The 25,946-nt window shown below is 44.5% G+C and overlaps 1 protein-coding gene across 1 annotated transcript in view; it reads left to right on the top strand.

The window, feature by feature from the left end:
- Positions 1–25,946, top strand: part of pcsk5b (proprotein convertase subtilisin/kexin type 5b) — an 84,995-nt gene continuing 59,049 nt past the window's right edge. Inside the window, exons 1-7 of the mRNA XM_079338404.1 lie at positions 1–723; positions 8,614–8,718; positions 17,617–17,769; positions 19,962–20,105; positions 21,940–22,016; positions 24,412–24,500; positions 24,692–24,864. Coding sequence (XP_079194530.1) covers positions 544–723; positions 8,614–8,718; positions 17,617–17,769; positions 19,962–20,105; positions 21,940–22,016; positions 24,412–24,500; positions 24,692–24,864 — 921 coding nt within the window. The 5' untranslated portion in view covers positions 1–543. The remainder of the gene's footprint in view (positions 724–8,613; positions 8,719–17,616; positions 17,770–19,961; positions 20,106–21,939; positions 22,017–24,411; positions 24,501–24,691; positions 24,865–25,946) is intronic.

Here is a 25,946-nt window from a genome sequence, read left to right as displayed (position 1 = left end):
AGAGTGTCTTTAAGACCCAGAGGAGCTCGGGAGGGAAACCCCGCGGCTTTAGTTGTTTCTACTCTCCAGAGTGTCAGCTAGTTATTTGTGGGGAGGCGCTGTAGCCATTTCGCCACATGAAAGCCCGATGAGCTGAACGACCAACATCCGAGTTGTTCGTGGAGAAGCGAAAATCAGCTTTCAGGAGCTCCGCGCGCACAAGTACGGACACGAACTCGCGCGCAAAGACGCACGGCGCGCAGACACGTACACTTCCTCCTCCTCCTCCGCGGTGGAAAAAAGGGAGAGAGGGCACACGAAACGCAAAACTTCCAACTCTCCCATGTGGAAAGCGGAGGTTTGAGGATAAGGTACACATTTTCCTCTTCGGGGCTCCGTTCCTTCCCCCCCGTCTCCCTCTCGTTCTCTCCCTCTCTCTGTGTTTTTGCCCGGATAGTTGTGTTTCTATGAGAGTCTTGCTCGGCGAGAAGAGAAGTTTGGTTGTTTGCCTGGTCGGCTGAGGAGGAGGTGGAGGAGAAGAGTCGGGTTAAAAGTGGGGGAAAGATGGTCCGCAACGGCGCTTGGAGAAGAAGCTTGCTGTGCGTCCTGGCGCTCAGTCTCGGCTTCGCCCTCCCGCCGTGCAAAGCTCGGATTTACACCAACCACTGGGCAGTCAGGATAGCCGGTGGATCCGAGGTGGCCGAGCGGATAGCGGATAAATATGGCTATAGGAACATGGGACAGGTAGGTCTCCTTATACTCCATCCAACTTTTGTCAGTGTGTCATTGTATTTTCATTGCTTTGTCAACTCTTTAAACGCGTGTCATTTTTAAAGTGCTTGTTAATCCGTTAACGGCAGACTGACGGGAAACTAAAGGGTTAAACGTCAAAGGTCTGAAGTCCAAACGAGAGCCATGAACCCAGTGTGTGATTCTCTTAACTCGAAATGTGTGTGTGCGTGCGTGCGTGCGTGCGTGCGTGTGTGTGTGTGTGTGTGTGTGTGTGTGTGTGTGTGTGTGTGTGTGTGTGTCTGCCACACAAAAAGAGACAAACTGCAGGGAACAAACAGAGGAGGCTCGGAGCAGGATGGCACAACAGGTGCCTCCTCGCTCGGTTTCCCCCGGTTCATGTTCAGGTTGCAGGCTCGAGGATGAGCCTCAGCAGTCTCATGCGCGTGCTCCTTCTGACACACAAGTGAGACACAATGCTGTTTGGTTTATGGGCTTAGATTTGGCATCCAAAGAAAGTAGGTGAAACGGATTCTCAAGTTGTTCGTTTTGTAATTTCTCGTTTGTACCGTTTATTAGACACACTGATCCTCCTTCACTCTGAAACTTCACACTTTGGACTGTAAAACTTCACGAGGTGATTTGTGTCGCATAAGACCTGAAATTTGGGGTCTTCAAAAGTCTTCTCTCAGCCTCCTGTCTCGGCTGATTTTAAAAACAGCACTTTTTAAGCTCATATTTAGGAGGAGAGGATTTTTTTTCTTGTCGAATATTTTGTGTAAATGGATCCGTTTCTTTAGGAACAGTGAAGCACAACCACTGAAGGGGAAGAAATGTACTGAATGGAAGATATAGAAAGATCTTTATTGCCATGAAACGAAGAAGGAAGGAGAGGCAGCTGTTTGGCAGCTCAGACAGAAACATTAAAAACCATATACATGCCTGTACTTTTCTGTAGATTTCAATCTTAATATGTGCCAGAGCTCGGCCCAGGAGAAATGATCCAACTCTCCAGCTGGAGAAATATTCCCATCCAGAGCAAGGAGAAACACATTTTTTTAATGTTCCTTCACATCATGTCACTTTATCAATCAACAGACGTCTCCCGGGGTCGGAGAAGGAGGGCTTTAAGCGGCCACATGAAAACGTGTTTTGACAGAGTTTAAAGAGAAATCCTGAGCACAAAAGAAATCCGCCACACAAACATGGACCCCACACACACTCCGGGGTGTCGTGACCGAAATACGTGGGCAGTTCAAGCCTGCACTTGCCAGCCCTCGGCGTGAAGACGGCGTGGAACAGAGGGGGGCATTCTGACAGGTTGTTGTGGGGTAGCCTAGTCAACAGCTATTGAACCCCCCCTCCTCGCCTTATCCAGCCCGCCCACCCACTATACTCCCCAGAGAGCAGGCCTTAATGGCCTCGTTTATCCCCTCTCTTTGACGAGAACTAATGTGTAGAGTCCCCCCCCACACACCACCCCACCCCTTTCCATACCAGCCCCCAATAGGAATCCCCCTGTGGAGTGCAGTGTCGCCACCAACCCCCACCGCTCGCCCTAATTTCCATCTCAATATGGAGCACTCATTGGACTTTGACACCTCATAGACAAGAGTTTTACTTCACTTCCTGGTTTAGGGGTCAGCTGAAAGCCTCTCCCATGGGAGCGATAACAGCACTGGCATCCCCATCATCACCTCCCACACACACACACACGCACACACACACACACACACACACACACACACACACACACACACGCTCATTGCTCCACTTACAGAGGATGCAATCAAGTTCATTAGGTGAGTTTTAATGCTCAGCTTGGCATGTTGGAGCTCCTGTAGATGTTTCAAATTAACTTAAATTGTCTAAGTTGCACAAATATGTTTGCAATTTTTCCAAACATTGCCAGCATTATTTACAAAGTAAGATCGTCAGATCTTTGATGCTTTGCTACGTTTACAAACCACCATGTTTCCAAACGATACAATCTCTGGTATTTATTTTTACAATTGGTAGAATAAAACCGACTGAAACTTTAAAAAACTGCGTCTATCTTATGGACATGAGAGTAGGAGAGGAAAAAAACTGCATGCAAACTTCTGCACACTGTTTAAATATCTTTTAATGTTGACAATGTATTTGTGCAATTTGAACAGTCTGCAGGACTGCCTACAATTTATGGTCATGAAAAAACATGAACTTCCCAATATTGTATTGCCTGGGACTTTTATTTTTGCTGCCTGCTATCAAAACAGATTTTTGTTAAGTTAGATCTTTTTTTTCTACTATATTTAGGAACCCTACATAGACTATAACCAAGGATGTGAAAAGTGAGGAAAAAGTTTGTTAAAGAGAAAACACGAGGTAAACTGTGACCTCAACAGGAGAACAGATAACCATTCAGTGCGACATGGAAGGAAGAGGAAGGAGAAGAAGAATGGGCACGATGAATGAGAAGAGTTTGTGTGGAGTGAGAGAGCATCTCCGTGTGGATTTCTGAGTAATCCTCTTAACCATGGAGCCCCCTTCCCGCTCTAAGACAGCGGCCTCAATTAAGTCAAAATCAGGTGACAAGCTGGAGACTTGGATTTCTGTTCACGTCTGTAGAGCAGCGTTTACCTGAGACCTCCCCTGGTTATACAGAAAAGAAGCCAAAGTAAACCTGTGACAGGTGCTGACATCTTGAGACTGTGCATTAGATATGTATTTAAGCCCCGCCCCCATCAGCTAACCATAACGCACATTTAACTTACCGATAAAACCTCAAAGATTCCCGTATCGGCTTGAAAGAGTCGTCACGGTTGTAGAAAATATCACAGTGTTTGTGGAAGTGTTTCATTCGCAGACAGCAACATCGGAGCTCCTGTGTTCTCGTTTGTCAAAAGAGCTGTCAATCATGACGTCATACCGCCTTTTTATAGCCTCAGATAATAAATGAAAACTTTTCAGAAAAGTGAATGATGTACTTCAGTTACAGAAACCATGTTTGAGAAAGTGTCATTGAAGTGTGTTTTGATTTGTGTTCACGTGCGTCACATTATGATTCATACCGTAGCCAGCCATAAGGGGGCGCTCCAAAATGTTTGGCTTCACTTTTGAGGAGGCTGTCAGGCTGTCCATCTTTCTATACAGTCGATGGTGTTTTAATATGGCTATGATTATTTTATTGTCCTGACACTTTTTTTTTTGGACAGATTTATTAAGAGCGTCAGGAATTAAAATTATTTTTTTAACCCAAACTAAACCTCCATCATCTCCTGTGAAAAGTTCAGTTATCTGTTTTTGATAATGATGATTTTAATTCCTCTTCTCAACCCGTCGGGGCTCGAGGGGCTCGAGGGTGTTCTGACATGTCTGTCTGCGCCCATGAAGCCCAGAATAGAGAAGGTCTCTCTGTGTCAGATTTATGTGCAAGATCAAGCAAAAAATTTTTTTTTTAAATCAGCATTAACCTTGATGTCGCTTCAACAACACGGCGGAAGTAAGACTGCAGCATCTGCACAAGGTGGCGAGATGTCAGGAAACGCCAGCGTGTTTTGTAATTCAGTTCACTTTTCTGCAGACACACGGTCCTGCAGTGTGCGAGCGCTCGTGTTCACGTGTGATGTGCATGGACAGCGTTCATGTTTTATACGTGAAACACTGAAGTGTAGTTTGAGGTTGTGATGATACCAGATTTACAAATTCAATGATATTAATGCATGTTTTGATACCAGCAGCAACAAAAAAAAAAAAACAAGTCCTAGGCATCCAGTATCAGGTCGTTTCTTGTTTTTAATTTGCAAAAAGTGCCAAAAAAACCCTCCTGTACTCTGTTTTAATTGCTCAAATAAGTTGCCTAAGTTTTTGTGCCAAAATGTTGCAGATGAATTTGTGCAATTTCGACGATGCTCGCTCTCTTCTTAGAATAACACAGATTTTATTTTACAGCACGAGGTATGGAAAGTTATCTAAATATTGACAACCCTTTCTTGTATAATTATCCCCCTTTGACATGCTTCATTTCAGTACGTTCTTGAGAAGAAGAACATGCTCTAAAGTCTGATGAAGAGAAAACTTAAAGCAGCCGTTTGATGACGTGCACAGAGATCGATGCAGCGTGCAGCAGTCACAGGATATAAACGACACTCCCCCCCCTCACATTGGCTGGAGATGAAATCTCCGGAGAATCTCCCGGTCCAGGTGAAGTGCAACCAAACAAATCTGTCTGTTTGCATTCACACATGCAGCTCCTCCTGCAAATGTGTTCTTCAGGAGTTTTCTGCAAGTGTGCAAGTATTGGCTGACTCGTGTGTGCAGCAAGTGTTTTCTTCTTGAGCTGCTCTGTTGTGTCACTGAAAGGCTAAAAAGCATGAATGAGTCATTTGACTCATTAAGGTCAAAGGTGCAGAATACTTATGCAAAGTCACTGTATCTGGCCCACAAGACTTTGGGGGGGGGGGGGGAGCCGGAGCTTGTAGCGTGGTGGTCTGACCGGACTCTGACCCCGTCTAATTGATTTCCATGGAAAAGTTTTCTCACTTTTGGAGATTCCTGGTGGAGTCTGCATCCAGAGACGGGGAGGTTTGATGAACCCGGAGAAAAAGTCAGTGATGCAAGACATCATTAATCACTGCAGAGCGAGTGGTTTCAATTCCCACATTTGTTTCAACATAATCCCCAGTTACCAAAGGTTACGCTGATGTTTTTTTATGATTCACCATGTGGATTTTTTTTTTTTTCACTGTCACTATATAACCCTTTAATTTCCTTCCTGAGCTGATGTAGTAAAAGCTGCCACAGCTGAAGCCGTACTTACAGAGCAAAGTTCAGGAGAGAGGTATTTCTGTATTTTCACAGGAGGATGTAAAAGAATAGAAAGCACATACAGAAAATGAGAAAAGCATTTTGTGTGGGTGTGGTGGAAACCTGTAACCACACCCAGGAGACGTTCACAATGTAAACCATCAGCACCAAGATATCAGAGTTCTGGTATGAAGCTGCAGAAATAAACGAATAAAAAGCACAAATGATACTGGGGGGGTTCAGGGAAGTCGAGTGAGTAGTACGTGCGCCACGTGTGCAGAGGCAAAGTCCTCTAAGCGGGCGTCCAGGGTTCAAATCCGACCAGTAGTCTCGGAGCGGACGAACCACTCGGCTGCCGGTGTCACATCAGACCCGAGTGCAGAATCGGAGCAGAGTTCTGTTTATATGACGGGAGGAATGAGAAAGATCAGCAGAGCTTTTCTATTTCAACAGGAGGGACCACTCGGATCAATTTAAACACGTCTAATCACATGGCTCATTTAAAAACAAAAACCAAAAAACCCCGACATGAAGAATTATTGAAAACAACGTTGTGATTGGACGCATCTTTACTTGGCTTGATTTCGTATTTTAAACGTGCATCTGTAGTTACACACAGAACCTTAAAGACGGATCTGAGCGGCGGCCATGTTGGAGACGATGGTGTTAGACAGAAGCACTTTAAAATGATCCCAGTGATCAGCCTGGTGTTGTGTTGTTGGTGACTGTGAGAGGAGCACGCTGGCAGGAGTTTAGGCCCGAGCTTAAAGGGTTAGAGCTTTTCCAGCAGCTCCTCGTTGGCAGACACTCCTACAGGGAAGGGTGGCTCGCTAATGGCAGTGCAGATGTCGGGTAGATTAACCAGGCAGTGGAAGCACGATATGTTGAGACCTGTTGAGACCTATGAGAAGCATCCAAAGTGGTAGCCGCCTATAATGGAAGCACTTTTTTTTTTTTTTTGTACGTCAGAATGCCTTTTAATCCGAGTCCTCCAGGCCGGTAATGTGTGTTGTGTGTTTTGATAATGTTTCATGTGTGGTGGTAATTGTTTGCTTCACAGCGTTATGAAAAATGCATGTATGGGTCTATTCCATCCTTTAACTGTAAGAGCAGCTGTGCGTTACAATAATAAACATCATGTGTCAGAGTCGAGAAGGTTTCAGAGAAAATATCTTTTAAAAAAAAAAAGCCTGAAGGAAAATGAAGCGGTTGTAATTTCTTCAGTTAAGAGACTCTTTCTGCCGCTGCGTCAGAGACGAAGCAGACCGGAGATCCGTCAGTCACACGTGGAGGCAGGAAACTCCTGATGTTTGCAGGACGAGCTGTATGTGTGAATGCAAACAGCCAGATTTGAGCTGATGCGAGAGCGCAGCAGGATGTTCTCTGGAGAATTCACCTGGAGACAATGTGAGGGGGGAGTGACTGCTGCACGGTGCACAGAGCGTGTGCATGCGACCGCCACCATCTCCGTGCGTTTACACAATGTGTCTTTTGTTGTTCTCATGTCGCTCTTTTGTTGATTTGGTGAATATGTAGATCTGCAGAGCATTGATTTTAAAGGCAAATATTTTCATTATAGCTTCATCCCCCCCCCCCCCATCTGACAGGGATGGGGTCTCGCTGTGAACAGCTTGGTCAGGAGAATATCCCGAGCAGTCTCCCCTGAAATGATCTCGATATTTTTAACAGTGCGTTTTTGAAAATGGCTTTTGATTGTGTCGAAGACGTAAACATGGATGACGTGAGCTGAGCTTGAGACACTGAACGGTGGTGGACTCGGGGGAACGGCAGAGGAAACTCTGGATCAGATTTGCTCACCTAAAGATATAACAACACTACAGCGATGAATATAGAAGTTCGAGGCGCCTATTTATGCTTTTTGATCATCACAAACTGCCTGCACACTGTCCATACTGCACAAATACACGACAGTGTCTCCTCCTTTGTTCTTTGTCTGTTTTTAAAAGACGTAAAAGAAAAGTTTGCATCTTTATCAAATGCAAAAAAAATCTGTTTGTATTTGCTGACCTGTGAATCAGACTCTCACGTCCTCAGCTGCAGCTTTGGGTGATGATGATCTGTCGGTTTTTAAAAGCGTCAGAGCTTCTTGATCGCACAGAACATTCAGGCGTCTGAACGTGGGGAAAATGTCGACCTGCCTTCAGCGAGCCGGGCGATTTGAGCTGAAAGCCGATCTAATGGGATCTGTGGTGGAAGGTGGAGCTCAGCCGTGGATCAGTGACACATCACAGGAGCCTCGGCAGCCATGACAGTGTGATCATCTAAAGGGATTGTGTGGTCTTTATCAATTATTAAAACTAATCAGCTTCCTGCAGCAGCCTGCAGTCTGTCTGTCTGCAGATCCTCTGTCACTTCAAGTCTCTGTGTGACAGCCTGTCTCAGTCCGTGTGGTCTCGTACGTCTCTAACAGCCCCGGGGATTTTCTCTTCTCCACAGAAACCCTAAAAAATTAACCACAGAAAAAAAGGACTTCAGTGCTTCTTGTAACATCTCCACATGTATTCCCAAGAAGAGTGTGGCTCACTGTCGGCCACAAGGAGAGAACAATAAACAATATCACGATACTTGAGTCACAAATCGATTTATTACTGCGATTTGAAACATTTTGTGATGTGCTGAGAATAGTGATACAACTGTTCTGTCCACAAAATGAATCTACACCAAGAACTCGTTTGTCAAACAGGAAACAGTTTTCAGCTCGTTGATCTCAGTCTTTTTGTTTCTACACAAAGTCCACAGACGGACCGACAGCGTCGCCTGTAAAAGGCGTCTCGCTCCTCACGATGTGAACTGTTCGTCTTTCAGTCTAATCCATGAAAAATTAAAACGCAGATTTGCGATTTAATATCATCAAAATATCGATACGTGCCGGCCATGAATTGATAAATATGCCAAATATCGTGATGCTATGTTGTTACTGTGTGTGTGTGTGTGTGTGTTTGATGTTTCTGATATCACACTCATTATAATGAATGTTGTCTTTTTTGCACTGATTTAATTTAACAGGGTTAAAGGGTCATTAAATGTTCATGGACTTTTTTTTATTTTTATTTTTTTTAACATTTGTTGATTTATTTATTTATTTATTTTTTTCAGATCGGGGATCTCAAAGACCACTATCACTTCTTCCATAGCCGGACCATCAAGAGGTCGACTCTGTCGAGTCGTGGTCGCCATAGTTTCATCTCCATGGAGCCAAAGGTAAGCTTAATGAACAGGCGGACTGATGTGAGAAGGCAGCAGGTCATACTCCTGGAGGTGAGCGAGTGGGCAGCGATGTGATCCTGCAACCGATCCATCTTTTTTCTGATGTTAAAGCTGCTTTATGCTCTTTCCTGCTCGTCGGTATACGTTCTGTTTTCGCTCCTTTGTTGCTATTGGGAACGCGCCCAATTTCAGGTTTCGCTGCTATAAAGGCAACAACAGACTTCGGTGCGTCATCCTCCTTTTGAAGGTTTATTTTGAGGCCTTTTATGTCTTTATGTAGAGACAGGACGGTGGAAAGTCTCAAACATTGAATAGAGAGAGAGAAATGAATGACGTGGGAGCCACAGGTCAGATTTGAACCTGGGCCGCCCGCTTACAGGGACGACAGCCTCTGTCCACGTGTACGAGGCTACAGGCGGGCCACGTCCACCTTGTTGTTAACGGTCTCCTCAGACCCTCTTCCTCCTGTTTTTCTTTTTTATTAAAGGTGCGCTTTGTGAAAAAGGTCAAACAAATCTCTTCCTCGTGTCACATTTAAACGCGCTTCTGCTTATTTATGAAGTTACTTGAATATGGCGGCTCTACATCCTTCAGTTTTTAGAGGCCGTGTTGATCTGAGCGCTGCTGTATCTGAAGCACGAGCCTGAAGGAGGGACACGGTGTTTGTGAGGACAGGACACTTTCTGACATTTCATGCTGTATTTTAAGCTGCTCGAGCGAGTGGATTGTTATAAATGTAAAAAACAAACAAACCCGAAGCTCGATCCGAAGGCGACCGAACTGGTTGAAGATGTTTCCCCTCTCCTCTGACCCGTCTGGTGGACGGAGCTGGATTTAGCCCAGAGTCGTTACCATGTCACATGATCACAGGTGGGACTGGGGCTTCAGTTGTTTTAGAGGAGATTTAAAACAGCGTGTCAGACCACCACCTCGGTTAAGGGGGGGGGGTCTTCATAGATGGCTTTTTAAAAACGCTTCGAAACGACGGCCCTGAAGCTGCATCGTCCAGGGAAAAGAAACAAGTCCATCTTGATAAAAACTTTAATGACACAAACTCTTCAGTGGATATCGGACTGTTTGGCTATGTGGGTCACTTTTTTACACATTTTTGCAATGACAAGCGAAACAAAGAGGTCAAACTCTATTATCCTCTTATCCACTTGTCCTCTATGTCCTTGGTTCTTTTTTCTCCTGATTTTCTTTCCTCCGTCCACTCAGCTTTTTCTTTATCCCCCTGCGCTCCTTACCTGTCACCCCTCTTCTTCTTTCACCTTCCTCCAGCTCCTTTTCTTTCTTTTCCTCACTGTTGCATTTAGCGCACTCATCTCCCTCTCTCCCTCTCGGGCCTGACACGGTGCCACGGTGGAAGAAGGTTTGCGTTCCGATGCCAGCTGGCCGAGAGGCTGAGATTTTAGAGGAGTAGATCAGAGAGAGGAGAGGCGAAGGAAAGGAGGAGGACAGAAATGAAGAGGGGGAAGATGTAGTAGAGGAATACGACCAGCGGGGTGAAGAGGGAAAGGAGCTGTAAGTGTTTCCCGGTGTCTCGCTCTGCTTTCAGTGTAATCTGCCGACCTGTCTGTGGGATCCACACGATGTCTCGTTTGGCACCGGCGCTCTTTGGCACGCTGCTAATGATGTTTTGCAATCAGGTTTTGTAATAATGACAGCCGTGTGTGTTTGTGTGTTTGTGTGTGAGTGAGTGAGTGAGTGAGTGAGTGAGTCAGATGGGTGTAGCGGTGCCATGAAAGGCGCACCCTGCCATCCACAGTAGTTATTGGCAGGCGTGTTACCATGGTGATGCAGCACAGCAGAGATTACCGCTTTATGGCAGTGGCCTAGCTGCAGTTTTGCTCGAGTCTCAGGTCAAAGAGCGATCACTGTGAATGAAACTGTGGCGACCTTTGACCCGAAGACTGTCGCCATAATAACGGCTGCATGTGTCCTATTGTTCCTTTAAAACAGAAACGTTTACAGTGTCGGGACTTTCAGCTTCTTAGGTTTAAAAAAACAAAAAGTTTAACCGTTTTGTTTGACACCATGAATGCACAAGAACGGTTTCACAGACGTTATAGGATAAAGTTTTTATTTCTCACCGTTTAAATCATCTTATAGGACTGTTTCTGCTTCTTTTCACATCTTCTCTGTTTGTTCTTCTTCTGCTAAATGAAACCAGTCACAGTCGCATTTAGCCAAAACTCGAATACGATGACCTTCTTCTCTGATCAGACATGAAGGAAACAAGCAGCAGCCAGTATGTCCTCCTTCGAACTTTAGATTCTGCTCCTGAATGCTCTGGATTTGATTGGACCAGAGAAGGTAGGCGGGGCTTTGAAGGCTGTTTTGGACGCCCCTGGGTTTGCCAGATATGAGAGCAGTTATCAGGTGAACAGGTGTTGCAGCGATGGAAGCGGGCAGTGGAACTGCTTCAGATAGAAGTGATTGTACCCGAGCTAAAAAGCCTCTGCATGTTTCTAATAAGCTCCAGCAGCAGAAAGCCGCTCAAACTAGGATCAATGTTGGAGATGAAACATGGAGAGAGGTTAGAACGCAGAAAGCTTTACAGACCCATGCAGAGCTGGCTAAACACTGAAGCTACAGTGTCCACCACATGCAGAGCTGGCTAAACACTGAAGCTACAGTGTCCACCACATGCAGAGCTGGCTAAACACTGAAGCTGACACACAGCGGTACATGAGGAGACCTTTTGTGTGTCTTTAGCAGCACTCCACTTGCACCTTGTCGTGCAGACATGACTCATCCATACGGAGAGATCCAGGAGAAATTAGACAGCCGCAGACTTTTCTGCTGCAGACCTGCACTGTTTTTTTTTTTTTTTTAACAGTCTGCTTTGTTTTCATCTATTTCAGGCAAAAAAAACTATTTCCAGCAATTTGGAGTGGACTGTAAACAACAATTAGACTACTGGAATGGTTATTTCTCCTTTTTAAACACAAGTCTGCGCTGAGATTAGTGGAGAAAAACCACTGCTGAACTGAACGCCTCCACGACCGTCTGTCGCAGGAGCATGTCGATTCCAGCCAGTTTCACTTAGCAGGACGCTTGTTTACTCCAAGTCATTTATCCAGACATGTGCAGGGGGAGCTGAGGGCCAGGTGTTGGTCTGCAGCTGAATCCTCCCCAGGATACACTGACACACACAAAATAGCTGTTTGGATCAAATTCAACTTGAACAATTTGTGATGTTTACGAGACGTGAGTCATCCCACAAGAAAGAGAGGATATTCCAGCACACAGCAGAACTTCATCAATGAGCCCACTTAAAACAGTGTGATGCATTCATGGACAGCACTTTCTGCTTCACACCGCAGACCATATAAAGGGCTCTCTGGGATCACTTCAGAATATAAAATGTGTTAAAATTTGCAAATGTTAGGAAGGGGTGACGGTGGCCTAGTGGTTAGAACGTGTGCCCCAAACATGGGAGTTGTAGTCCTCCAAGCAGGCGGCCCCAGTTCAAATCCGACCTGTTGCTTCCCTTCCACTCTCTCTGATTTTGAAAGGTGTTTTTTTACTTTTGGGGGCTTTTTGTGCCTTTTACTATAAAGATCAGACGGAGGGAGGAACCAGGCTGTTTGCAGCCTCCGTCACCAAACATTCATTGAGTTGTTTTCTTTACGTTTTTGGATCTGTAACAAGTTCCTTTTTCAGCGGTTAAATGAATGTCGTAACCTTCAATTTACTGAAAGGTCTTAGTTTATTTAAAACACAAGCAGGGTTGAATTCAAAAATAAAGTAAACTACAGTATTTAAAAATAAATTACATGTTGATATTTGGCTCCAGGGATTTAATAACTGTATCACAAGAGTCAGGACGACTATATATTGATATATTGATATATTTAGTTTCACCTCTCACCCACAGAAACAGTCAAAAAGGATGCGACCTCCTTGGCTCCTTTTTTCATTTCACAACCCTTAAAGCTCGCTGTTTGTCAGACAAGGACAGTCAAACCCTGTCAGGACCTGAGGGGGGGTTAAACAGTCCCAGGTACAGGTGTCCCAATGTGTTCGTGTTCATCATCATTTTAACACGCGGGGCTCAAACTGCAAACTGTTTTCCACTAAAGAGAGCCGAGGAACGAGTCCTGAGCTTATTCTGGGTGTTGTGTTGTTGTGGCATGTGACCTTCCAGCATTCAGCCCGTTTTCAACGTAGCTCAAAACGGAGTCTAAAAAAAACAACCCAAAACCACAAGGGGATCAATTTGTTCCCATTTGTTCTATTGAAATGAACTCTTCCCCAGTTTCCCCTGGTTACTGACCCAGCCAGCGAGAGCCACCTGCAAACCCTTACACAGAGAGCGAGCGAGATACAGAAACAGGGAGAGAGAGAGAGAGAGGGAGGGAGGGAGGGAGGAAAAAAGGGGGTTTGAGTGGGAACCAGAGAGGCGATCGCAGAGAAAAATGGGCATCTGCAGAGTAGAAGAAGAAGAAAACCTGAAATGAAACCAGTGAGAGTGAGTGAGTGAGCGAGCGAGGGGGGAAAGAGAGAGCGAGATGAAAAAAAAAAAAAAAAAAGTGAAAGATTAAAGGAAAAAAATCTGAAAAGAAGGCTGATGGGGAGGTACAGGTGCTCGCAGATCATTCCTCTGCTCCGCCAGGCCGGAGTTAAAAGAATGGAGCAGATCCAATTGTCATGCCCCAGAGCCTGCCGGCAAATTGGCACTGAAACAAAGGCAGTGTTACATCGGCAAGTTTTATAAGCAATAACAGAGGGCAATATTGTCTTTGTTTGTTTGATGTGGTTCACTGATGGCTGATAGTAGTTAGTGGTTTACTTAGACGGGACAACAAAAGGATAGCAAGCTTTTAAAAATGGTTGATCTCTTCATCTGTCTCGGATCATCCTGCAGAGAACGGATCAAAGATGAAGAAGGAAGTAGGACACGCAAAGCCGTCAAAGTCTGAGAACAACATTTCAATTAGAGCTTCACCTGTTTCATCTTCATTTTAACGAGAGGGGGTAACTCATGAGACGATACACCGACGATATGATGAGTGATAGTTGACCAACAATAACGATGACATCGCCATAAAGCCACCGCGCCCGAGGATCAGCTCTTAAAGGCAACGTTATGTAGGAACACACAGTGCTGTCATGGCTCGTCGTCACAGACAAATGTGAAGATGTGACGACTGCTGAGCTAACTTTTATGAAGCAGTCTAAAAATGGTTTCCATGTCGACATCGAGTGTTTGCCCGTAATAAAACCCGAGACTTCAGTTTCAGATTCTTAAAACTTCACGTCGTTTTCGTTAGATAATCTTCCCCATGTCTTTTTCAATTCTTGTTTTTTTTTTTTTTTTTGTCGGCGACATCTGGCCTTGAACTCCACACTAATTGGTATCCAACCTGCGAAAATCCATTTCTCTTTTTCTCGCCATCTGTAAAGGCTTCGCTCCGTTTCGTCCAGCTGCAGGAGAACGAGCGGGTGGAGAGGATTGTTGCTGTGATGCGTTTATTGTCTCCAGATTTTTTTTTTTTTTACCCAGTTACAAACCGGAGAGGTTAAGAGTTACGCTGCTGATCAAAAGGTTGTGGTTGTTGCTACGCTTACATGCGCAAATCGAAATGACACACAAAAGGGGCTTTGCACAGACATGCACGCACAATGTTGTTTTCAGGCGGATGGCATTGTGAAGGGCTGCTTTGAAGCCGAGGCTCTTTACAGAAGTTAAAGTGTAACAGACGGAGGAGCGCCATGCTTCAATGAAATATCTTATTTTGTCTGTTTCTGCTTTGCCATTTCTCCTCTTTCCAAAAGGAGCTCTTGATTTCTAAACGACGTCATCCACAGAACGCTTTTCTTCCTCTCCCTCCTTCATGATACATAAAGAGCTACATACTTGAGTTATTAAATCAATATTATTCATAAAATCAATCTGGCTCTCTTCACTCGCCGTCTTTTTTGGCTTGCAGTTTGTTTTCCCTCCCCTTCCAGCTCTCTCTCTCTCTCTCTCTCTCTCTCTCTCCCTCTCTCTCTCTTTTTTATCGACTCTCCAGGGAGTTGTTCTCTTCAGCTCTTTATCACCTCTCCTCTTCTCGTCTTATCTTGTCTCGTTGCCTCCCTCTCCAACTCTCCCGGGAGCCTGGCAGATTGTTTCAGTGCATGAGACCAGATAATCACTCTGCACTCATTTTGTCAGCTTTCTTCCCCTCCTCCTCCTCCTCCTCCTCCTCCTCCTCTCGACTTCTGCGCCTGCTGGAACTGTATCGATGTGGAGAAATGCTTCGCACTTTACAGTCGGACGTCGCTCGTTTCTGTCTCAGCTGGTTTTGCCGAACTGATCAACATAACGAAAACACTTTTTTTTTTACTGTGAGAACGATTCTATTGATCATCTGTTACGAGTGGTGTTTCTTTGTAAATCCTGCATGCAGCTGGAAACTTTCACTTCACAGCAAAACTCTTTGAAATTCAGTATAAATAAGCAGCAGCTCCACAACAGTACATCTAAACATGCTTTATTCTTCAAGTCATAGGAAGGATTGTAATGCAGACGGTGACCCGGCTGTCACACAAACGCGTCTATGTGCTCGCTTCAAATATCCATGAATCATTTATTACATCTCAGGACGCTCTGCAGAAGCGTCAGAGATGTCCCCCCTGTATGTGTTGTCCCAGATTTACGCCTGCTCATATTTTCTTGTCGTCTTTATGGTCACATGTGTCGACCTCCTCCTGGAGTCTTTTCAGACATGTGAAGTCTTCCACTAGACTAAACACACCAAATGCAGGGTTTGAAAGCGAGGACGTCAGGGGGCCAAGCAAGCTGCTCCAGCTCTCCTTTCAGATCCAACAATGTTGATTTTGAAAAACGGAAAATTCCGGGTCTGACAGTGGGAGCGAGATTCCTGCCAAGGAATGCCTTGAGCCTTCAAGCAAGCCCTCAACATCTGAGAGATTGATGTTACCTCGGAGACATGTGTGACCTGTGTGCATGTATGTGTGTGTAATAGAGGCTTTAGATGGGCTGCTGCAGAGCCATAACATCCTCACAAATGTCGGCTCCTCTATCCAGCCTCTTTTACACTGACAGGTTAATGCAGGACATTCACTGACATTGCACATTGCGCTGTTAGCATAAGCCCCGCTTCCACCGAGTGTTTCGGCTCGGTACGGCTCGGTACGGCGTTTCCATAGACTAATCCCGGGAAAGATTCCCAAATAACCGATCCGTTCCGTTGGGGTGCCAAGAATGTGGAGCCGACCCGAAAAGGTGGAGCTAAACGCTGCAGTCCGTTGATTGGTTGAAAGAATCGTCACTTCCCGTGTTACGTCGGGAAAACAGAAAGAATCGTCAACTCCACCGTGTTCAAACCATACAGAGCTGATTGTTTACGTCTGTATTCGTCCTCGCCGCACACGGCCTTCTCTGAAACAAAGCTTGATTGAGTTCTTGTAATAAAGAGTCACATGATGTCAGTGACGGAGGAGATGAACTGCTGGATGTCTTCCAGCTTTGGTTTTGTTTGTGTAGCGTTTTTCTTATTTGTTGAATTTATTAGTTAGCTGTTAGCGGTTAGCTGTTAGCAGTTAGCTGCTATCATATGACGCTATTTACATAGCAGCTATCGTCATCCGGCTTACACGCTGCCTACCTAGATAGGGCACGAGTGGCTGTGGAAATGCGAATGGGATCTGGCTTAATGGAACCAAACTGAACCGATCCGTACCGGACTGCTGTGTGGAAACAGGGCTTTATAGTTTTGTCTCCTGCCTGCTATGGTTACTCCCTTGATGCCTTCGTTGTCGGTTGAGCTGACATCACATGACATCATTGTTTTGAAAGGTTCGCAGAACGAAGTGAAAGAAATTGATGAAGCAACCGTGAAGTATAAAGGCGATATGTCGAAAAACGCAAATAAATAAAGGAGACAAACATGTCATGAACTGTTATACCCGTGTCTGCAAACATGTGAATGAAGTGATGTAGATTTAGATCATGCTTTAGGATCACTGGCACTTCATCTTCTGTGTTTTCTCTGAGGATATTTGATCATATTTGGCCACATTTTTAAGAGTTCAACACAGCTCGTGTTGTCACATTGATTGCCTGGGAACGACAGTACGCTGCTCTTATCTCTTCTCTGGAGACGCGCAGTATGTATGTGTGAGTTTGCATGAAGCTCCTCGTGCTCTTTGAATGCACTCGTTTTAAGCGAAGCAGGAGAGGCAAGCTGGTGAAAACCGATGTTTCTCAAGTCCTTTTGAAGTCTCTTACAAACACACAGAGACCAGAGGAGGTGACGCTGTCTCATGTACAGAAGTGCACAGACTTTGGCATCATTTTTTGGATGTGATATCGAGTGTCTGGGACATACTTTTTTTTGGTTTAAGTCGTGTAGGTACTGTTCTCATGACGATGTCTACTCGTTTCATATCAAAGTTAAAAGGCAGGGATGGTAATTCTCGCCAGATCCACTTCTTAAGATTTAGGTTCAAATTGTCTTTAGGTCCTGACAGTAATTAATAACTCATGTCCTCTGAAAATGAAACGAAGAAAGTCTGTTATCTGTCGCAGTTGTAAACTCATAAAAATTGTGATCACTGTCGGCACGAAGCGTGAGCTGAAATCTGCTTCTGGACCAATGGCGCTTGTGCATGTAAGTGAGGGGGCGTGGCTTATGCGGTAGCACAGACGGGAGGGGGTGCAATTGGAGCATGGAGAGAATACTACTTTTAAAATGCTGCAAGTTTTCCAAAATGTCCAGTTAGTTAGTTAATTTTTCATGAAAGAGGCGTTCATCATTTAAGGAGATTTTTTAAGTTTTTGATAAATGAATTTTCCCCCCCAGTCGACTTTGTGTGCAGGAGTTCCTCTTGTTGCTCAATGTGTGAATGTCTCCCGTCTTTGTTGGTGTGTTTCAGGTGGAGTGGATACAGCAGCAGGTGGTGAAGAGGAGGATAAAGAGGGATTACAAACCAAACCCGCCCCTTTCCCTGTCAAGCCCCGCCCTCAGCAGCCCGGCCCAGAACAACATATTCTACAATGACGCCAAGTGGAGCAGTATGTGGTACATTGTGAGTAAAATAAAACGCTCTGCTCCGAAGTGAGAATATAACAGGCTCAGATGGAGGAGCACCAGTGCAAATCACTCAGTGCTGTTCATGTGTTCTGCGAGGATTGGGAGGAATACACATGAATCTGGGTTGTGGGTCAAAGGCTACCCGAGGCCGTGCCATGATCCTGATTACTGCAGGGTCAGTGGAGCTGAGGGATTTGCATGAATGAACGAATTAAAGAACGATTGTGGTGCAACTGTTGCCTTTCCTTCAACGTGAAGAGAGATGATTTACCGTCGAGGTTCGACGAGCCGTGCTTCAACATAAATATTTGCTGCAGGAAAAGTCCACAGAGGCAGAAACAAACACGTCAGCGTGTTCCCTGCGTTTCAACATCCTTCCTCCGAGAACAGCAGCGTCGTGCATGCACTCGTTCCCGCTCATACACACACACACACACACACACACACACACACACACACACTTAGAGCGCAGAGATTTGCAGGCTTATCACAAGTGTTGTCATACACCCTCAGATCATTGCTCTTTTAGCAATGTTCTCTGTTTGTGTGCGTGTGTGTGTGTGTGTGTGCGTGTGTGTGTGTGTGTGTGTGTGTGTGTCCTCATTTCGGTAAATGATCGACCTAATGCAGATAAGTCCTAATACTTTGACCGGAGCTTTTCAACATATTTTTCTTGCTGTTTGACAGAACTCTCTGAACTTTATTTGTGCTTTCTCGTTTAGACAGACGTAAAAGCTTCTTCTGGTCATTCCCATTTTATGAGCCATAAATCAGGTCGTTTTGTGTTTTTCATGGCGCGTTGATCAGTTTACGTTGGTGTCTTACTCAAACACACATCTTCATTTATTCTAAAAGAGAAAAAAAACACTTCAAGACGTCATTTCTAAAATCCAAATTAAGCGTTGAAACAAACAGTCAGCCAGGAGTGAAGATCCTTTAATGTAAATAAAATCAAACTTTTCATCGTTCAGGTGAAGAAATGCATCTCGAGACGTCTTTTTCACATGCCAACCTTCAGTGTTGAAACACACAGCCAATGCAGATTTGTTTTTGACCTGCAGTTCCTCGAGGGTCCACTTGTGGCTGGCTCCTAAAACAAATTCAAATTCCAAAAACTTTATTTGTCTCCAGGGTCAAAGGCACGCAGAGCAGTAAATGAATAACAGTGCAGGTATATTTAAATATAACCAGAGATAAAGAGTCGAAATGTAAGTACAGAAGTTAAAATACAAAAGTGTCCCGTATTAAACTGATCATTTTTACAGCAGAAATAAAAGCGTTTTACAGACTGGTGTAAAAAGCAATTACGAACTCCAAAGGTCATTTACTTAAAAAAAAAAAAGATTAAAGAGGTTAGGGTTTGAACAGTTGTACTTACATTTACATACTTGGGATGCAGCTGAGTTTAATGGCACGTCAGTGTGTTGTAGCTGTTTGTCTGGAAGCTTAAAGCCCGTCTCCACCTCTTTGCCTATTTCTAGATCGACTGGTTAGAGTCAGCATTTCTAATATGTCGATAATTGCTCTTCTTTCTGCATCTTCGTCCCATTTCAAGCCCGGCACAGTTTAGCAGATTGCTGTTCCGTCATGATCCGGGTCTGCTGAAGATTTCTGCCTGTTAAAAGGAAGTTTTTTTCTTGCCATGCTATGACGGATTAAGCTGGGCTCTTGTAATATAGCCATAAGTAAGGTCCTTTACCTGCTTCTTGTAAACATAACAATGAGCATGGTCTTGTTACCTGCTCTTCTGTTAATGTTAACAGATAAACAGTAAGGTCCTTTACCTGCTTTTTGTAAAGTGTCTCGAGATAACGCCTGTTATGAATTGACGCTATATAAATAAAGATTGATTGATTGATTGATTCAATAATTTGGCTTCATAACGCCTCTCCAGAAAAGAATGGGTGATGTTACGAAGACTACGTCCATGTTTTATACCATGGCCTGTTTGGCAAAGTAATAAAACAGCTTGTGAAATTTTGTAATTGGACATTTTTGATGGTGTAATAAAACATTTTATGGTAAAAAAAAAAAAGCCTTTAGCTTCCTCTACATGCAAAACATAAATGCTCACGGCTGTAAGTTTAGCTTCAAATGTCATTATGTGAACTCGTGATCTTTTTACCTCATGCGGATGAACATTGGGGCCGTTTCGCTCTTTTAACCTCCTGCTTCTTCTCTCTGCAGCACTGCAATGACGACGTCCACAACTGCCAGTCCGACATGAACATCATGGGGGCGTGGAAGAGGGGCTACACGGGTAAAAACGTGGTGGTGACCATCCTGGATGACGGCATCGAGAGGAACCACCCGGACCTGTTTCAGAACTACGTGAGTGTGTATGTATGCGCGTGCAGGGGCAGCTATGAGCGGCGAGACGCGTGTGTGTGTGTGTGTGTGTGTGTGTGTGAAGGGTTGGGGTGCAGGAGTGTTGTTAAATCTAAAGTCAAAATGAAACCTGTGCAATTAAAAGTTTGACCCCAGAAAATGTCGATAACCTGAGCAGGAATGAGAGTAGACCTACAGTACAGGTGCAGCGTTAAAGGAGGCAGTCTGAGTTCATCAAAAAACAGTTTCTCTCTTAAACCCAACAGAGTGAGAAATACTAAAAATCCTGTCATTAGGATCACACATTCACACGTCATGCTTCCTCACACCCGAGTGTGTGTGTGTGTGTTGGTCTGTAGTCACATGCAGAGGTGTGTCTGCCTCAGAGGTAAAGATAGTCTGGAGGAAAGGCCATCAATCAGCTGAGCAGATGAAATGATTCACTGCCTGTTTGACGATATCCGCGCCGTGTTATTAGCCGATCTTAATGCCAGGATTTGTTGATGCCGAGGGGCGACGGCACAGCAGAATGAGTTAGCTCTGATTGGATTCGATTTACTGAAACTGTTGTGTGAGTGATGCTGATGTGAGCTGTTAGATGGGGTTAGAGCAGCCTGGTGTTTTTCAGGTCTGTTAACAAACGCCAACAAAGATTGCTTCAGTTATTTTCTCATAAACAAACCTGTCTTTTTTTTTTAATTCTTCATTTTAGATTTGTAGAAGCGTGCAATGTCAGAATCAGAATAAGTTTTTATTGCTAAGTACATTTACACGTACAGGAATTTGTCTTGGTGTGTTGGTGCATCAAACAGTTAACATGCGAAATAAGGCTAAAATAGAAAGTAATGAAATAAAATATAAGAAGAGATGTAACATGCAATACAACATAGCACACACAAACCCTCAGGTTTTTTATTTTAAGGTCAAAAAACATATCAGAAAAAGTATGGAAAAGGTCAAGGTAAGAAAAGGATGGTGGTTTGTCACCTCTGCAAAATCTGTCCGTAGAGGCTCTAAATATTTAACCAGTTTGGACCAAAGTGAAACAAAAATATCTAGTTTCTGTCGATGCAAAGAAAAGTGATCCTCTCTAAATCCTAAATATCATCCACCATATCAATCCCCTCGTGTGTCTTCAGGGGGTTCAGGAAGCAATCAGTGGCTGGTGAGGAGTTTATTTTGCAGGTGGAGAAAAATATACCCAAATATTTGTGGTGGTGGGGGGGTGGCTGTTTTTTGATTGGACAGTGGGTAGAGTATGAATGACATGGGGGGGGGGGGGGAGGAGCCACAGGTGGGATTTGAACCCGGGCCACCCGCTTGAAGGACTAAAGCCTCCGTACATGCTTCACCATCTGCTCCCCAACACTGGAGAGTTTTTATATTTCCACATATAAGTCCACGCTTTAGAAAGATGATTTTAAATCTGACGCTTTGATGTGAGGATGTCAGACCTTTAAGTCTTTGGTACTTTTTCATACCAAACGTTTTTAAATGATACAATCTCTGTTTTGTTTTTTTAATAATCCACAGTTTTGATAAGATCTTAAAAAACACATCTGTTGCACAAGATAGGAATAAGTCCATCAAAAATACCAATCAAACTCCTGCGTTTTAGTTCAGAGATTCTGCCAATAAATTTGTGTGATTTTCGACAATTGTTTGTAATAAAAAAAAAAAGATATTAAACCCATATTGGGCGCATACGACCTATTATCACAACGGTTACGGATCATTTGATCTTGACTTGTATCAAATCAAAGTTGGATGTTCTGTTGTCACGGTAACCCTGTCAAGATGTTTGATGTACTTATCCCGACCTCCGTGTCTCCTCCAGGATCCGCAGGCCAGCTTCGACGTCAACGGCAACGACATGGACCCCATGCCTCGATACGACGCCACAAACGAGAACAAGTAAGAAAACCGTCTCCCAGATGGTTTCTGTTCAAAAAAAAAAAAAAAAAGAAAAAAAGAAGGATGCGGGCTGAGTGTTTTGTTACTCCGGTCAGTTGAACGGCGTTGTGCGTGTCAGTGTTTATCTGATTGATTTTTACCAGAAGCTCTTTGCCTCAATATGTTTGTGTTTGCAGAGCCCTGACCTTGTTGTGGGTGCAATGAATTACATTAGTGTGTTTGATTGTGACATTTGTGGGTGGTTTGTGGTTTTTTCTGTTTGGTAGAGTTGGTGTGTACATGTGTAAGTGTGTGTGTGTGTGTGTGTGTGTGTGTGTGGAGAACAAGAGAGGCTCCCTCTTCTAGGCACTTGTCTTGTGCCAGTTTGGCTTAGTAAGTGATTTTTGGTGTGTGTGTGTGTGTGTGTGTGTTTGGCTGCAGTGACTTGGCACTGTCTCCGTCCCTGCTGGTGATGCATTGTCTTAAAGAGACATGAGGCCTACAGATGCAGCTTAATGAGCTGGTTTCCCTTTAAGGCTCACTGGTTGTTCTGTGTTTGGACGGAGAGATGCTTCCCTCTCCTTCACTTCTCATATTTCTGCTTTCTATTCCAGATTCTCTCGTGTGCTAAATGTTGCAAGGTGGATTCATGTCGTGTCTTTGTAAATGACGAGACCTGCTCTTTTTTTCTGACGTGTCGCGAGCACACATAAAGATGGGTTGATTGAAGCGGCAGCTCGTCGTCACACGTGTGGCCTTTCATCAAAAAGAGCGACGTAGTAGTCCTCGTGGATTTAAAGATGGTTTGTGTCGAAGGGAAGCTAACAGCTGTGCCGTGTGTGTGTAAGCAGAGCACGTCATCACTCGGCATTACTCTCAGGTTCAGCTCTTTTCTTTGAAGGCCTCACGACATGAGAGAAATGTGTAACATGGTTCAATCCTTGGATAAGGACGTTCACATGATGGAGAAATAGAAAGTAATGAAAGAGTGTCTTTGACATGAAAGCCAGGGGACGACAGATGAAAAGTAGCATTTTGGCTAATTCTGTCATTTTTACCTGCCCATGTATAATCATGTGTTTTATTAATTTGCACCGTCCCCTCCCTTTTTAAATGAACTGAATCTGAACCAGACAGGAGCACATAATGAACCCGACACAAAGAGTGCATTAATAAAGCATGGCCTGGTAACCTGATGTATCCGCTGCTAAGTTCAATAAAGAGCAGAGTGTCGAGTTCATTCTGTATCGTGTCTTCATATTACCTGATGCCCACCTGAATGACAAAGTATTTCTGTCAGCGTTAAATTGATGCCGCCAGATTGAAGGTTGCCCGGTTTTATGCTAAGCGTAGCATAAAGACGGCCAATAGGGAGCGCTCCCGTCTGGCTCCGACGTAAGCTAACATGTCCGTCAGTAAGGTGACATATTCAAATGTTTCACTTCACTGTGCAGCAAAACAACACCGACAACAAACCGGGTTCGAGGTAGACAGTGCACAGGAGTTTGTCTTGTCATTTTTGTTGCCATGGTTTCGAAGCGGGTATCTACATCTATCGTAACTCATAATCGTATCATGGGTTAAAATTCTGGTGACTCACGTTTCCGTTTTTTCTGTGCTCTTTAAATGTTCTTAAAGAAATGATTAAAATGCAAAAAACCCCAAATCTATGTACGTTTGTCCATTCATCACACTTACCCACATCTCAGATGGGGGGGTGTGCGATCACTAGATGCTGGGTTTCCATGGCAGCGGTCAGAGCTGTTTCCAGGGGGGCTGTTGTGATGCAGATGTTCTCTGCAGGAGGTGTGTGTGTGTGTGTGTGTGTGTGTGTGTGAGTGTGTTTGTACTGATCCAGATAGTGGTGTATTCGAGGAGGCAGCGGATACAAACATACTTATGTTTGTTTACGCTTGTTGCTGACCCGGGTCGATTGTCACTGCTACAGTTACTGCTGGAATGTTACCCTGTTGTGTGTGTGTGTGTGTGTGTGTGTGTGTGTGTGTGTGTGTGTGTGTGTGTGTGTGTGTGTGTGTGTGTGTGTGTGTGTGTGTGTGTGTGTGTGTGTGTGTGTGTGTGTGTGTGTGTGTGTGTGTGTGTGTGTGTGTGTGTGTGTGTGTGTGTGTGTGTGTGTGTGTGTGTGTGTGTGTGTGTGTGTGTGTGTGTGTGTGGAGTCCAATGTTTCTCCGTATCTCTCTTGTACATAACACTTTCTATCGCCTGAAGGATCGCTTCAGGTATTTTCAGGTTTATCCGTGTTAAATGTGTGTTGACGTTTTCTCTCCACTTCAAAGCTGCGTGTTTATCTGCTAGTTTGTGCCTGCTCTCCCGCTTGTGTATACACCCCCGTGTGTGTGTGTGTGTGTGTGTGTTCCAGATCTGTGTAATAAGATGTTCATCCCCGCTCTCTCCTCAGACACGGGACACGGTGTGCGGGCGAAGTGGCTGCAGCTGCAAACAATTCCCATTGCATTGTGGGAATTGCCTACAATGCCAGAATAGGAGGTGAGTGATGATTCGTGTCTCTCACCAATTTCATGTGTTTCTCTTCTATGTCAGAGATCTTGTCCAAGACTTTGAGACTTTAACATTACGCTGCAGAGTTTGACATTTAATGAGCCTTTATTTTGTATTACACGAATGATGTGTGTGTGGGGGAGGAACAGATCTAACCATGTTGTATGTTTGTGTGTTAGGTGTGCGAATGCTGGATGGAGATGTGACAGACATGGTGGAGGCCAAGTCTCTGAGCCTGCAGCCGCAGCACATCGACATCTACAGCGCCAGCTGGGGACCCGACGACGACGGGAAGACTGTGGATGGACCGGCGTCACTCGCCAGGCAGGCTTTTGAGAATGGCATCCGCATGGTGGGCACACGCATGCATGAATTCACGATAACACAGAAACGTGCACAAATGAACGTCGCAGAGAGACCCCTTTTTTTTTTTGATTTCACGCGCTGGGGCAGAAACGTAAACAGATTGGTGTTTTTCATACTCGTGTAGCTGTAACCTAAAGTCCCTCCCTGAATGTTTGTACCAGAGAGAGAGAGAGAGAGAGAGAGAGAGAGAGAGAGAGAGAGAGAGAGAGAGAGAATATTCATACATTGTGATGCATAAGGACAAGCTGGGACATGTTGTTGGCTGAGCTGAATGGAAAAGAAATGGCAGAGGTTAAGAGGGTTGAAGTCATTTACTGGTTTACCCCCCCACCACACACACACACACACACACACACTGGCACTGGTTCAAGCAGATGTCCACCTTGGAGGAAGTGACAATTTTGGAAAAAAAAACCCAAAGTAAAAAAAGACGGGGAGTGTGAGTAGAAGAGTCCTTGTCGCTCCTGACAGGCCGCCCTTTTGAAGAAGACAGAGGTGAGGGAGAGATCTGTCCGACTTGTGAAAGCACTGTGTGTGTGTGTGTGTGTGTGTGTGTGTGTGTGTGTGTGTGTGTGTGTGTGTGTGTGTGTGTGTGTGTGTGTGTGTGTGTGTGTGTGTGTGTGTGTGTGTGTGTGTGTGTGTGTGTGTGTGTGTGTGTGTGTGTGTGTGTGTGTGTGTGTGTGTGTGTGTGTGTGTGTGTGTGTGTGTGAGAGCTGAGGTGTTGGAGATAACGCTGACAGCTGTGTATGGAGAGTCGTCGTCTCTCGCTTTCTCGTGCCGTTTCTGTGAACGACTTCAGACGGAGGTTTCTTTTCTATCGACGTGTTTTTATTTTTATTTTGTTCTATGTGTGTTCTAATCAGCACAAAGTAATGAGCAATCATCAGCGATGACGGATTCTGTTCATGTAGTGACTCTCGTGTCAGTGTTTGTTACTGTACATCCTCCCGCAGCAACGCAGGAGCCACATCTCGCTCTTACCTTTTTTTTTATAGCATCAGATAATAAAAAGAAATGAGCACCTGGACATTTATTCGCATGATGAAACCTACTTTAAAAGACAGAAAC

Source organism: Symphodus melops, assembly GCF_947650265.1.
Source record: "Symphodus melops genome assembly, chromosome: 1".
In the NCBI taxonomy this organism is placed as follows: domain Eukaryota; kingdom Metazoa; phylum Chordata; class Actinopteri; order Labriformes; family Labridae; genus Symphodus; species Symphodus melops.
Note: the sequence above shows the minus strand (reverse complement) of the source record. Positions and strands in the feature narration are given on the sequence as shown.